The sequence below is a fragment of the Prionailurus viverrinus genome, chromosome C2, assembly GCF_022837055.1.
Source record: "Prionailurus viverrinus isolate Anna chromosome C2, UM_Priviv_1.0, whole genome shotgun sequence".
In the NCBI taxonomy this organism is placed as follows: domain Eukaryota; kingdom Metazoa; phylum Chordata; class Mammalia; order Carnivora; family Felidae; genus Prionailurus; species Prionailurus viverrinus.
The window spans coordinates 31,063,139-31,078,927 of NC_062569.1; the positions used below are offsets into that span (position 1 = coordinate 31,063,139).

General features: G+C 46.7%; 1 protein-coding gene across 2 annotated transcripts in view; it reads left to right on the forward strand.

The window, feature by feature from the left end:
- EPHB1 (EPH receptor B1) overlaps positions 1 to 15,789 on the forward strand; it is a 430,893-nt gene that overhangs the window by 346,320 nt on the left and 68,784 nt on the right. For both annotated transcript variants that reach the window (XM_047876453.1, XM_047876454.1), the window contains exon 10: positions 11,473 to 11,595. In XM_047876453.1, coding sequence (XP_047732409.1) covers positions 11,473 to 11,595 — 123 coding nt within the window. The remainder of the gene's footprint in view (positions 1 to 11,472; positions 11,596 to 15,789) is intronic.

Consider the following 15,789-nt stretch of genomic DNA (forward strand, 5'->3'; position numbering starts at 1 on the left):
GAGGCCAGGACCTTCACCCAGCAGCTCCACCTCAGAGCAGTTTGTGTTCTAGCATGGCCAGTGCTGGCTGGCACTGTACAAAGGCCAGTCTGTAGATATGGCTTTGTTCTCTGGGGACTTTCAACCCAAGACCAAGAAACTGCCAAGAGTTTGTAGAGGACCAGACTCCTGGTGGCTGGCTGCTATTCCCAGGCAGTCATTGCTGGGAGGGAGGAGAGGGCTCAGAGTGAGCTCAGAGACACTGAGACTCAACCACAGTGGTCCCGGGCAGCCTCCAATCAGCAGCATAAATGAGGGTGGGGGACTGGAGAGTGGCCTTTTCTAAGTCTACAGGCAAAGTTTCTGCAACACTCAGAATCCCATACACTCCCCTTCCTTTCCCTATCCAGGCCACTGTGGGCCTCCATTTTAACCAGTTGTAACTGGTTTCAGAGAGGAAACCTTACTGTGTTCTCTTTCTTTCCCAGTGTCCTGACTCTGTGCCTCACTGCAAAATCTACAGATGTGTTTACCCATTTTAACCTGTGCATTTGCCCTTCCGGGCAGGGCCTTTGCTTCCCCAGCTGAAAAACAAAGACTTTGATTTATCTATGATTCTCAAGTGAAGGTGCCCCCTCCACAGTGCATCAGAATTATCGGAAAGGCTTTCTCTATCCCCCTGCTTCCCTGCCCTGCCTCAGGATTCTGACATTGCCCCCACCAGCCCCCTGCTCTGGACTAACTCCCTGCCATATTAAAAGCCACTGTGGAGGTACCTAGGTGGCTCATTCAGTTAAGTGTCCGACTTCAGCTCAGGTCATGATCTTGCAGTTCACAAGTTCAAGCCCTGTGTCGGGCTTTGTGTTGACAGCTCAGAACCTGGAGCCTGCTTCAGATTCTGTGTCTCCTCTCTCTGCCCCTCTCCCGCTTATTCCCTCCCTCCCTACCTCCCTCTCTCTCTCTCTCTCCTCAAAAATAAATAAAACATTTTAAAAATGTTTTTAAAAAGGGCCACTGTGAAGCCCATTTCAGACTTAGCATCCTATAACCTCTTTTGAGGAAACTTTTGGAGATGGCCATATCAGCCTGAATGCAGAGGGTGAAAAACTGGGTTCAAAAGGAGGAATGCCATTTTGGAGACTAGAGATGCCCTAGGGTGAGAATGGGGTGCCCTAAGACAGACATCTCCTCTTTAAAGCCAGGCAAGCTAAGCCTCGTCACTCTTCAGTCAGGGTACAGAGGGTCCCCAAGCATCGAGTGCAGGTGCAGCCTGGTGCCCTCCAGGCCTCTTCCACTTGAGTTCTGGCCATCCTGCTCTGGAGGGGTGGGCTCTGCCAGCCACAGCATGCAAGTACACTTCCACGATACTCAGATACTTCTGGGGAACTCTTCACCTCTAAGGCCAACAGAAGGAGGCTTCCCTAGTTCCCAGCTCCACAGAGAAACCACTATGCAGTCTGCAGTAATAGTGGCCCTGCTGCAGCCAGCGGGGACAGCTAAGCACACGGTGCTAACAAGCAGCACAGTTGCTGTCCCTGGGACGCAGGGTAGACCATAGTTCACTCCCTTGGCTGCTTTAGAAGTCTGTCTTCTTTTTAATTCAGCTCACCTTTTATAAGTCCTTTTCCCTATTCGTACCATTCTTTTTATCTAGTCCCTGAAACCTGGCTCTTCTTTGCAGTTTGGTTCCCTAAACCCATAGTCTCATGCATTGAACTGCATTAGTGCTTTTCCTTCCCTGCACATCCATCACTCTGACCTAAGCTACTACTGTTGGAGAATCACAGCTGAAGGACTGTAGAGCTGGGGGAAGGCTGAGCACTCTTAGAACAGAAGAGAACACTCCAGCTCTGATGGAGGCTGTGCCTGGCTCTAGACAGTGAAGGGGGAGGAGTATTTAGTTATGGAAAGCCTACTCTGTACCATGAATTGGGAACTTCATTCTGGTAGCTCATTTCAACTCATCTAACCTTGACAATCGCTTAGGAAGCAGGCATTAATCTAGGAAGATTAAGCGACTTCCTCAGGTCACACGGCTCCTACGTGGCAGTAAGTCTGGCTACAGAGCCCATGCTCTTACCATACTGCAGAGGCTCAGGGTACCTGGTGGTCAGGAGCAGGGGGGAATGGGGTGAGAACTAATCCCAGGTGTCCTGGTTGGTGGACCCCCTTCTGGGTCCCACTGCAGGAGACAGAAAGATCAGTTATGTCTGAGCAGAATGTATGCACATAACTATACCTGAACCATCCACATGCATGCACGGTACTGTGGGATATGGCCAGCAACTGCAGCTCTGAGGACTTCCTGCCCAAGAAGTGACAGAAAACCCGCAGCAGCTCCCCAGCTGTATTCATCAGTGCCCAAGAGAGCCCCACCTCTCTTCCCCATGGGCAGAGAATAGGGTGCCATAGAGAGGCCGGTGGTCTGTGCCCTCCCAGACCCTCCTTTCAAGCTGATGAAAGGCTGAAGGAGAAATAACCAAAATCTTCACAGATGGATACCCTCTCTAGCTCATCTAGATGTGACAGAGCTGTTCATTTTGAGAATACAGTCTAGAACACTGTCTAGGACACTGGTTTATGCCCTCCTCTGAGCTTGGAGCACAGCAAATAAGCATGTAAAGGGGAGGTTGGATTTGGGAAAGTCAAGTTGGGAAGAGAATCTGCTGGATGTGGTGCTGGATGCTTGGATAAAGAGCCTGGAAGGTTCATGTTCAAGGATGGGTGGGTGGGACTGTGGGTTTCCCGTGTCCAAGAAGAGGCAGACAGATGGTGTGTTCTCATGATTACTGTGAGCCAGATCTCAGAAGGTGCTTGCTGGCTGACTAAAAATTGCCTGGACAGGATGATCCAGGTAGGCCAGGGTAGGCTTGGGAATTAGAAAAGTTCTAGTCAATTCTATATTTGGGAAGTGCTACTGGGTATTGATGAGGCTTATGTAACCACATGCCTGATAGTGGCTGATGCCTCACAGATTTCTGAGTTGGGTGAGGTGTGTAGGGGTGGGGAGAGAGGAAGAAAAGAGCTCGGTAAGGGGGCAAGGGCTTTCAGAAAGCAACCCTAACACAACCACCTCCGTTGTACAGGTAACTGTGGATATAATCACAGATCTATTCTTAAGCCTTGAGAAAAGTGAAAACAAATAGGTTACGTGCCCAAAGACTGGCAGAAGCTCAAATTTCCACCTAGGGCAAGAGGACAGAGCACTGAGATTACAGAACAGGAGTGTGAGCTTGATCCCTGCCAAATGCTTGTAGAGACCAAAGCAAATGGGTTCTGGGCATTTACAACTGAATTCAGTGATCACTAGGAACCACAGAGGATGATTAAGAAAGAAGCATGAGGACCTCATATCATTTCCTAGGCTTATACATTTAGTAATTTCAACAGGAATTGCAGATGTAGTGAGTTTTTATTTTGGCACAAATATTTGATGCTCTCCTAGAGGAAAGCATTGTAAAGTGAGTACAGACTTTGTCTTCGTACCCAAAGAACATGGGTTAGTAACTCCTGTCAGCCAGGAAGGAAGGCACCAGCTTTATTCTAGCCCTTGTCCAATTCAATCTCTTGTTCGTTTTGTTGTTTTTTTTTTAAATTCATGAGTCAGGTGCAAGCCTAGGGATGCTTATCAAGTTTGTAGGTAACAGTTGGAGAGCATAACTAACACCATATAAAACAATCAAAATTCAGAACTATCCAACAGCTTTGAATGCTAATTTGAAATCTGCAAGATGAAATGTTAGAGGGATAAATCTAGAATCTATTGTTTGGGTTTAAACAAAAATAAGGCAACACAAAAAGGTGGAGACCTGACTTACTATTTGTTTGTGTGAAAAATGTCTAGGTGTTTAGTTTACCACATACTTAATATGAGTGATATATAGTGGAGTAAAAAGCCAAGCACTGTTATGGATGCAAAACAATAGTAAAATGCAATGTCCAGCTTGAGTGCTTACTGTGTTACAAGACACTTTACCTGTACTAACTCATTTAATCCTTATAACTGTCCCATGAGGTCGATTTTACATGTGAATAAATAGCCTCAGAGAGGACAGGTAACCTGCCCAGAATCCTGGAATTAGTGATTTGCAAAACAAGCCTTTAAACTCAGGTCTGCCTGACTCTCTGGTCCCTGGATCAGAAGAGGTGACACACAGACACGCGGTCCTCTGTGCTGGGAAGAACACATCCACAGTGATGTTCTTGGTTCTGAGGACCCCATTTCAAGAAGAACATTGTTGGCAAAGCGGCCTGCCTGTTTAAAGTGCCAAGTCCACGGGGCGCCTGGGTGGCGCAGTCGGTTAAGCATCCGACTTCAGCCAGGTCACGATCTCGCGGTCCGTGAGTTCGAGCCCCGCGTCAGGCTCTGGGCTGATGGCTCGGAGCCTGGAGCCTGTTTCCGATTCTGTGTCTCCCTCTCTCTCTGCCCCTCCCCCGTTCATGCTCTGTCTCTCTCTGTCCCAAAAATAAAAAAAAATAAAAAACTTTAAAGTGCCAAGTCCTGATCTCTTACCTCAGGGACTTGGAAATACCCATTCAGTGCTAGAGAAACATGGGCAGGGATCAAGCATGATGCCTTTATGGCAAAGGAAAGGAGATGGTGTTGTTGTGCTTCATGAGGTTAAATGCAACCATTGAGTGAAAGATCAAAGTAGGCAGATGTGGATTCCGTGTAGAACACCCTCGCCCAGACCGGAGCTGTCCAACACAGAGCCAGGCTGCTTTATGGGGAGGTTAGCTCTCTGTTCTTGGAAGCATTCAAGCACAGGCTAGGTAGCTATCAGTAAAAGATGTTGTAGAGCAGACTGCTGCTCTAGGTGGGAGCCTGGACTAGATTAGACCAGAAACATACCTTGCTCCAAGATTCCACACCTGACTTTCCTGACTCTGGGTAATAGAGGTGTTTCCAAACTATAGAGGACCAGTATCCAACCCGCTGGAAATCACTTTGGATACCAGGGTGAAGGTCAAGTGGACCCGCTGGAGGAGGAGACAGGCTGGGTACTTCGGCTGCCTCTTCTGGAGGTAACACGAACACTAGCATCTGGTCATGAGTAAATGAGGGCCTATGAAGAGAGGAGGAAAAGCCCCCCAGGGGAAAGGTGGCTGAGTTGTCAATGGGTGCTTATTAAATGTCAAGTAAATCTAACAAGCACCTCTGAGGCTGTCGACTTTGGGTTTCCAGCACGACTTCAATGGCCCAGAACCAGTGGGCCTTGCCTGAAAAGACCTGCCTATGCTGGTCATTGATGTCAAGAAGCAGGGAGGTGTGAAACTCTTTTTCCTAAAGTACCTTCCTCAAGGGCAAGTCACCTGTGGTCTACTTTTCTTCTCCTAGAGATATATTAGGCAATTACTGTGGTTTTAAGAACAAACCTTAAAATGTGGTGAAACTTCCAAATAGAAGACAGGAGGAAGATTCTCTTCAGATCCACTCCTTTTCCGCTGAGGCTCATTGCCTCCCTAAGGGCTCTCCTCTTGGATTCTTCCTCAAACCCTGGCTGGGCACCCAGGACCTCTGCTCCTTCCTGGAAAAAAACAACTATCTATTGCCCTGGTCTTGGCCCTCAGAAGCAGGTGGAGCAGACTGTTTCTACTTTCCGTCAAGCTTTCCTGGTAGGTTTACTCCAAGAAACTGCCCATCACTCAATAGCTTCAACCACCACCCATGTGTCTCCTATATCCACAACTCCAGATTTAGACTTCCAGTTCTGTTTCCATTCTGAGTTATGACTTCTAGGCACTTGCATATTTCATCTGTGCATTCAGAGTGTAAGAGCACATGCTCGAACTTCCCTGACACTGGGGTTTCTTTCCCAAAGTCCATTACCTGGTTTGTAGCGCCACTTTATGCCAGAAGTCTTGGCATTGACTTGGATTGTTCTTGTACCTCTTTAATTCTCCATCTTTAATTGCTCACTGAGTGCTATCAATCCTTCCTTTGAGATTCCTCTTGCCTCTTCTGTTGTTCTCATTGCAGCACTCTGGTTGAAAACTCTGTATCTTGGCACCTTAACTATTGCAATGACCTTAGAGCTGTTTCTCAGCCTCCGGCCCCTTCCCCATGACATACATGTGAACGCTGCAGCCTACCAGCCAAAGGAATTTCTTGGTGCCTTGCTCTCAGTGCATCCCTTCCTAGCTGACGGAACAGTTGTCAGCTCTGTGTGTCTGATGGCATCAATCTTAATGCCTTTGTTTGGAAGTCAAGGCCCTCCCATGCTAGTACATCAGTGTTCTCCCGCCTTAGTCCTCCCTTCCCACCACACATAAGCTGGTCACACTCTCCTCACTTCTCTCTGAGCTTTGCCTTTGATACTCCAGGCTTCTCCTTCTCCAGTGCATGAGCATGTGACCTGTTCTAGGATTCTGACCTTGAACACTGACGTCCATAGCCCTCTGCCTTCTCTGGTTTCTGCAACATTTATAGCTCATTTCCAGGTGTGGTCTCCTGATTTTAGACTCTCCAGCACTGTTTTCCCAGTTATTTCATGTCTGCATCATCTGAAGAACCTCATGAGCTTTGCTTTTTCTATAGCTCCCATAGTCGCTAGAATGGTGCTGTCTGGGTGTCCTGTTAAGGTTGAGAAAAATGAGGGGTGATCAATGTACTGAGGGAGAGGATTGGATGAAGTCCCTCCCAGGGACTGTATTTTATGTGCAGATCCCTAAACTGCTTCCCTCTTGTGCTTAGGTATCTGGACCAAATTTAGGTGAGTCACCAAGATGAGAAAGTCTGCCTTGGATCCAGAACGGGGAACAAGGAAGCACACTTCCCTCCTTCCCATGGCTCCGTCAAACCTGCTGGGACACAGGATATCAGTGACTGAGAACAACCTAACTCACCACCTCTCCAGAGCCATACTGTGGGATTCTAGGAATCCTCAGCCAGCTGGAGGGTATTGGGCCCTTCCTAGAACCCCTGAAGCCTCCTGGGCTGTCTTGCTCTCCCACCCCCCCAGATGTTCACGGCACTGATTTTGTACTTTCTGGATCCATGAGAGGGCTGAAGAGGAGCTCTCAGTCTTCTTTAGCTGTTAATCCTCAAATGTCACACACTATTTAGAACTAGCCCTTTCCCAGCCTGTTTCTGCTCGACCCTGAGACCCTGGCACCTGCAAGCAGATCTAACTCTTTAGATACACCCCATACATCTGCCAGCATCCCCAGACTTTGTCCCAGCCTGATCTACTGATGTAGGGTATCTAATAATCGCCAGGAGTTTTCTTCTGCTTCGAGGACCGCTCTGTACCATGTAAGAAGGCTCTGCATAGTGGCTAAGTCATTTCTTCTCAGACTTAAGTGCCTAAAGCATTGGTTTGTGGGTAAGATTTGTCTAATCTTCTGGGACTATGGTCTTTTAAAGCTTGAGGCAGTCCAGGCTGCAACCCACACCTATAGCATAATTGGGCTTTGAGGTCCAAGAACAAACATATCTGCAAATTGGTTCTTTAATAGAAACTAGTGAATTAGAAGAACATAAAATTGAAGATTTTTTTTCTTTCTCAAGACACTAGGAATCAGAAGTTTAGATCTGTACATACTACTTTTGTGTCAAAGGTATGTAACCTATGTTAAAAATGAGAAAATAATTGGTAACTATAAAATATTATAATTATATAATATTTGCAGTAATAATGTGAAACACTGTACAGGGCATTATAAAATACCTTACATTATGAGCTATATTGCATCTGATATTATTATTACTACCACTGATAATATTTCCCCAACACTCATAATCTGAGAACAATTTCTGAGCCCCGTCTCCAAATGTTTGGCTGTGCCTGACTCCGCAGCTGACTTGAATTCCTTGTTCACTGTCTGGTGATTCATTGCACTAAATACCATTTTCCTGATAATTAAAAACTGCTCACTGGCAAGTGGGAGCAGGAACAGGCTGATGCAGGATTTATGCAGAAACACAAAATGAGCCACAAGACAAATGACCTGTTCTGCCTAGCTAAAGGCATTTTTTTTTTTTTTTCTCATCATCTTCAGGGACTTGAGAAAGCCTAGCGGTAATGCCAGAGAGAGGTCTGCAGAGATGTGTTATTCCAGGATGAGGCACGGAAGCCATTATGTGCACGTGCTCAGTAGAATCACTTTCCTGGTTTCCTACACTGGATCCCTACCCCTGCCAGAGGAGTTAGGCCAGGACCCTCTGCTAGGTCAGCCCTCTCAGACCCTCATCAGAGGAGAAGCACCCAAGTCTAAGCCATTTGATGATAGGCTTTTGTTTTCAGTTTCCCTTCCTCAATGTAACAATGGTATTTTCAGGTTCAGGGAAAACAAGTACTAATTCCTATATGCAGAACTTTACAGTGACGTCGCATCACCCCTCCTGGGCCTCTCCGTGCAGCCTCCTCAGCTTTCTGTCAGGAGCTTCAGTGACTGTCAGAACCTCCGGCCCCACAATAGCTGTGTCCTCACGAGCACATGTCCTCTGACCCCCCCGTACACGTTTCTTAATTCTACAAGGTAGCAACCTCTCCTTGTGAGTAAATTGCACCAATCATTGAAGTATGAACTTTCTCCCACCTTGGTGCACCTAGTTGCCTATTCCTGGCCTGAAAGAATGCTGGCACCATCAGGACGTGAACCGTTCCCTTCTGGGAGTAGGTCCTTCCCAGAACTGATTGGGGCTAATATCTGCAAAGCTCATTAACTCCGGATCCTTTCTCATTCATCCTTATAGATGTCTGTACTTGCAAACTGTTCATTACTGCACATTCTAGATTGTTTAATTAGTCTTTGTGGAAGAGTTCCTGTAGGAAAGCTTAGCATACATCGTTTAAAAGCCCTTGATCTAAAATAACAAGGTAGTTATTCTTAAAGTAACTAATACAACTCTAAGTGCCTTACATCCTCCACTGCCCACCCCTCCTTCCTCTTCCTACCTCCCCAAACACTTCCTAGAACCATTTATTGATAATAATCCTGAGTAAGTCAGTCTGAGCCCTTCCCATAAACATCAGGCACTGTGCTAAGGTATTTCATTTGCAGTGTGTTCTTTAATATCACAGTCACCATGGGAGGGATGTGCTATTTCCTCCACTTGCAAAGGAGAACATTATTCTAAGAGGGGTATGTGGATTTGCTGCTTTATGCCAGACTAGTAAGAGGTTTTAGGATTCTGTCCTCACCTATAGGCCCCAGCATCTGGGCTCCTGACCTCCTCTCCTCTCAGCATAGCACAGGATTTGGGAAAAGTTGCAGGTTGTTGACACTGACCTCCTGTCTGCTTTGCATTCTGAGTGGGTCTGTTGTTGTCTCACCTCCTGCCCTCACCCCTTCGGTTCACACTGGCCAACTTCCACGTGCAGCATCTGTGTGTCTTCGCCTAAAAGCTCTCTGGCCATGGAGCCTCCCTGCCCACCTGCGCAGCAGGCCAATCAGCTCCCACTGAAGGCTGATGGGAAATGTGTGGTAATACCATGGCTCCTTCCATCCAGGTGGGCCAACTCTGAAGCATGTGATCACCCACACCAACTCCTAGAGCTTTCCAGGGGGGCTTAAGTCTGCTTCAGTTACCCATGGTGGGAAGTGGCTTGAGAAGACACTTTTTATAAGCTGCCTTCCTTGCCCGCTCTTGCCCCATTCATCTACAAGTGCTGCTTGGGATCATCTTTCAGATAAGCCACATGGCTTTCAGAGCCTTTTCTCAAGGGTTGCTTCTGGAGGAACCCAAAGTGCGACTACCTGGAGATGCTGATCTGGCTTTGTTAGACCCTTTCAGTCTGGTTTCAATCATTCTTGGTCCTCACCTGTTCATCAGAGCAAATGAGAGATGAGCCCCAACTCTATTTTCCTTTAACTCCACTGTTAGCAAAATAGAACACCACCCTCGCTCTCACTCGCTCTCCCCCCCCCCCACACACACACATTCCCTAGGGATTACAACATTCCATATAAAGGTGAGGATCTCTCTGTTTGCTTTGTCCAAATTTCAGTGGGTAGATTCCAAAGTCCATGTTGTCATGTTTCCAAGGAACATTCTAGGATGGCGTTGACCATCCTAAAGCAAGCCATCTAGCATGCTAGGAGTGATTTTATTTAATGACGCCTATAACCCATTTTTCCAAAAGAGCAGTTCTTCTGGGCATGGAACCTGGCTGTCTCTGACTTAAAAAACAAATCCCCCTTCACTTCTCTGCTGCATCTTCCTTCTCCCTCTGGGCTGTACTGTAGCACTTCGAGTCCTTGCCTGAATTGTGACCAAAGCAGCATGAACTTGGGGGAGCTGTAGACTCATCAGAAAGATAAGTGAAAGATGTCAAAACCAGCCTCTTCATTTAGGGCTGAGAGTCAGCAGAGATGAGCCGCAGTGAGGCTTGCGGTGCTCACGGTATCTGGGGAACTGCCTCAGCCTTGGGTCCCAGCCGCGGGAGCTTGGCATTTCTGCTTTTTGAGGCCTGCCTGCCCTGCTGACTTGACCCTTCCACCGGCAATGTTGGCCGGCAGGGAGAGCACCCACTCTTCACAAGGATGCCATGCCAGACCATGTTGTTTAGCTTTCAAAGCCCTCTCCTGCCCAGCACACTAGCACCAAGAAAGCAGTTTCTATACTTGGCCTCATGACACATCAGGCATACCGAAAATTACGTTGTGTGTGAATCCATTTGTTTCTTGGGTTCTGTTGCCTTTTTTGTCCCCTTTCCTCCACTTTTTGAATGTATTTTTTCTGTAGTGACAGTTCTCTGTTTTGTCCCCATGCACGCGTATTTATCTTGCCAGTGTAAACATCAATGACAAAGTCTATATTCCTTTTTGTATTTCTCATTCTCCATTTTACTCGTTTTTCGTACTCTAGTGTGTCTGAGGCATGGGCGTTCATGACCATTTTTCTTTCATTCCACCTCACTTTTTTTCTATGTAGACTTTGCTCTTTTCTCTATCAGTATTTTCTAAGCTTTTCTTTTCACATTTTCTCTTCTGGTATACTGTCTGGACACTTCTATCTTGAAGTGTTTCTAATAGCAATTTCTCCTTTTTCTTCTTCTTCTTCTTCTTTTTTTAATCCATCCTCATCCCTCTTCCAGCTGTGGCCACAGCCGTCAGTTATAACCTTAACGGTGGCCTCCACTCAGAAGAGTTGTCAAGTTGATAAATATTGATATCTACCCTACCATTTTACCACCACTCTTCTGCTAATGCATTTGGTTGGCATCAATCAGTTTCTTTGCCTTCTGTGAGCGCTCAGTGTGGGAGCTGGTCCCGATCTGTCACTTATAAGTAATCTGCTCCACATTTCATCAAGAGCTCAAAAAGAGAAGAAAATATGGAGGAGAAGTAGAGGACGGAGACCCAAGCTAGTGTGGCCCAGAGGGAAGGGAGATGGGAAGGCCCAGCAAGGCAAAGAGAGGCAGTCTGGTATGTAGGGGGGACGTCCCCCCGCCCCAGCCGTACTCTTACTGCTGGGGATAGCAGCCAGGACTTACTGACCACCATGTCCTCTTTGGGATGTTAACCCTGCTTATCTCCTCTAATAAGGCTCCCCAGGGATGAAGATCTACATTGACCCCTTCACTTACGAGGACCCCAATGAAGCTGTCCGGGAGTTTGCCAAGGAGATTGATGTATCTTTTGTGAAAATCGAAGAGGTCATCGGAGCAGGTATGGCTCTCCCCTCCCCTCTTTTCTGTTCTCTTGGTGTCCAAACATCTGCTTCCCACCTTTCTAGGTGTTCTCTTTCAGCATAAAAAAATCATCCCATTGGGAGAAGAGTTTCTAACATCTCTCTCCCCAGAAGATGAGTCTGAACCATCTACATTGTGTGTCTAGGGATCTTTGGGGAACCTTGAAGATGGTGGCCCAGCTTGGTTGGTGTTGCAGAGAATTCAGCTGTAGTTTTGAAAGATTCAGACAGACATAGCTACAGAAATAGACCACCAAATACACCAAAAGAGAGAGAGCTAGGGTACACAGTTGAGAAGACTTTGAAAGAAACAAAATGTGTTTAGAAGCTGGACAGAGTGCCTCACTGACAATATCTCCATGGCTCTGGATCAAGATTTCCCCCCAAACTTTCAGTTCTCCTTTTCCTGCATACATGCATTTTGGAAGCAGACCATGATGAATTGAAGAGGGCCCACTATTTCCAGAAGAAAACCCACCCATAACTATTTCCTACAAAAGATATATAATATGAATAGTAACCCAAGACAAGTTCTACTTCGAAGAAACATGCGTGCTCTCATCCATCTCACTGCATTGGACTAGAAATCCAGCCCAGCAGAGAACTAACTGCCTGAGCTGCTGTCAGGAGATCCTACCTAAAGACTGATCTAGAATTTTCATCTTTCCTTAATGGATCAGTAGTTGAGTCAATTTGACAATGGACTCAGCCTTATTAATGTGAATGAGTAAAATATCATCACTTTATAAGTAATTTCTTTTACTGGCTCCTCTGCTGCCTGTTTTGAATTGTCTTAAAATATGTGTTTGCTTTGTGTCCTCTTTCCTACTTTTATTTTCTTCTACAGCATTCTTTATCTTTTCTTTGTCTTTAATTCTTGTTAGCCGTTGTTCGAGCTCTCTTCACTCATACACTGTAGTCTTCTTTTTAGTTCCTGTGTTTAGGAGTGCTTCACTCATATCAGTATTTGGAGAGTCATGGAGTTGCCTCTACCTGTAACATTTAACTCGATAAAATGTGCTTAGTCTAAGTCTTACAGGCAGCCACTTTGGATATTATCTTTAGGGGGAAAGTCACTATCCTTCCGTTCACTGCCTCTCTTAATGCACTGAGGGGTCAAAAAGCCATCTGTGAAATTGGAAGTCACATTTGAAAGCTTGCCCCATTAGGCTACCATTTTCATGCTCTGGATTCCCTCTTAAAGAGCTCTACCTTCATGGCATCTCTGTGGTGGCTGCTGGGACTGTCCCTGTCAGGACACACCTTTCTTCTCTCACCAACCCCTCAGGAGTTCCAGCCGGCTGGCCATAATCTGATCCACATGAGTCTATACATATTTCCCATTGACTTTCATTAAATATGTTACTGAACCACGACTTTCACTTCTGTGCAGATAATTTTCTCTTCCTCCTTAGAAGCTGACATATTTAAGGATCATGCCTTGGAAGGCTGGATACAAGATAAATTGGATTACTCCCAGAGGCTCAGATTTCTCCAGTGAACTTGAAAGAGTGTTGGGGAGGCATGCTTACAGTCCCACACCCTGTTTGCCCACATTATTAATTGTTGTTATGTCGTGTGGTAATGGTGCTAGTGATTTTAATGTTGTGACTTATGTCATGTGCTTAGAGCAATGTGTTCTGGACTGTGTTTCACCCCAGAGAGCACACATCAGCCCCCTCCCACCTTTGTCAGAGGAAGAGTAAAGAGCCTTCTCACTTTATGACCCTGCCAGGGAGTGACAATTTGGGGTGAGCTCACCAACTGCTGGATGCCTATAAAGGGACAATCGATGGCCCTGCTCCATCCTTCACTTGCCATTTTTGTAGAGCCTGTGCTGCTGCTACCGTGTTTGTGCATCCTCCTCCGAGAAGGTCAGCCCTCTTTGTGGCTCGCGTGGTAGTGGGGAGGGATCAGTACACTTAGCGGTTTATAAGATGCCCAGCGGCACAGGGTAGAGACCTGTGCCCAGTCCGCTGCTGCCTACTGTCTACCAGACACTCATCTCCTCCCGATCCATAAATTCCAGAGCTAATCCCTGTGTATATTAATCCACTATGTGTAACTTGATGCAGTTTTAACAGAAGAGACTCCTAGCTGGAATCAATCCTCACTCCCCAGTTCTTTTTCTCCTCTCTCTCCACTCTTGCTTCCCCCAAACCCTGCCTCATGGAGACTCACTTCACTTTGTGCTAAAAGAGCTGGTATGAAGGTCAAGTTAAAAAGAAAAGAATTTTGTAAGGTAATATTTATACAGTGTTATTGGCAATATTGCTCTTAGCCTCCTGGCTGATTGGGAGCACAGGGCAAAAACTGGGTTGCAAAATGGTAACAAAACATGAAAAGAAGACTCAGAAGTCATTTGTCCTTTTGCTGGTGTACTCCTTCCTTCCCTCCCTCAACAAGCTTTTACTGAATACTTCTTGCATACTGCATGTGGGATTCCGGAGATGGACAGACAGCAACCCCGCCCCCCTTCAGTGGTCTGACAGTCTTGGTGGGAGATAGGCCAGTAACGTGTTCACTGTATCACGCCATCCACAACACAGGCATGTGCAAAGTGTTGGGCCACCAAGGAGTCATGGTCAGCTCCTTGTTCTGGGAGTGGGTGTGGGCATCAGGAAGGCTTTGCAAAGGAGTTAACCTTTGGCCTGAGCTTTCAAGGATGAAAACTAGTAGAAAAAGCAAATTTTTGTGACACTCATTAGAGAATGAGATGGTGACAGAAGAGGAAAATTGCATGATTTAAGAGAAATGAATATGACCTTCTAGCAGCAGGATGTTGGAGCTAGCTGGCACCAGCTCACAAGAGCCAATTGTGTACATCTCTTTCCAGCCCCATGTTCAATGACACATGTTGGTAGGTTGACATCTGCCACGGTAGGAATTTTTACACAGTAGGAATTGGCAGATGCTACAAATGGGAGGTCTTTGTTTCTTTGCTTTCTGGAGAACTAGTAGTTGAACTCTTACTGGCACACCCCAGCCTTCCAAAGTGTGCAAGGTTATTGCAAAGAGGATGCAGAGGAACCCACCTATGCCTGCTGAGTATAGAGCCAGAGGAGAAGGTCATGATTATTGCAGGAGGGATTAAGTTTAGAGTTCAAGAAGATCCTCATTCATTGAACGTTGATTCTGTGCCTGGGACCATTGTGGATGCTGGAAAATACACCGATGCCTCACAATCCTTGCCCTGTAGTGGTGATTGTCCAACATACAGTGCCACTCCATAAGAGGAGGGTAGGCAATTGACAGCTAAGATGAGCGGCCCAGAGAATACATAGTCTTGGAGATGGGAGGCTTAATGGCAGGAGAGAATCCAAGGAAGAGAAACCTTAGGGACCCTTAAAGATATGAAAGCTTTGCATGGGCTGATACTCTATGTGGCACTTCCTGAGAACACAAAAGAGAGAAGGCTAACAGGGAGGCTTTTCCTGAGGGTAAGCATTGAGCATTGAGTCTAGAGAATCAGCCTGAGACCCAGAGATCCAGAGGCTGCGGTATGGATTTTATCCTGTAGAAAATGGTGACGTCTTGTAGACATCTGAGCAGGCTGGACGACAGGAATGAGATTCTGGGGAGACAAATCTGATAGATGCTGTGTTTGGACTGGCCTGGAATGGGTGACGGGGAGGGGTGGGTGAGGCCTCGGAGGCATGGAGACTTTTATGGGGCTTTGCTTGGAAATGTGGAGTGGGTTTGAGATGGCTACTGCTGGGATGGAGGTGGTAGGGAAAGCTCTGCTCGAGGAACTAAACGGATCTAAACCAGAATGTATCCAAACATGGTGAATGGAGCTGATGGGGGAGACACAACAGGGAGGTTGTGGCCAGAAATGAGGGGCATTGAGTTAAAGCCCTTGAAGGGAGAGGAAGGCTGCCAGGCCCTGGGGGGTGTGGGGTGGCAGTTGTGCATGTGAATGAAGGCCAGTAAAGTCTAGAAACTGTGAGGCTGAAGAATTGCAGCAGCTTCCCATGTTTCTTCTCAACTTTTGAGGATGTTGGATGAAGGGATAACAAGGGGCACCTGGGTGGCTCAGCCGGTTAAGCATCCAACTCTTGGTTCTGGCTCAGGTCATCATCTTATGGTTCATGAGCTCAAGCCCACATCAGGCTCCGTGCTGACAGTGCAGAGCCTGCCTGGAATTCTCCTCCTCTCTGCCCCTTCCCTGC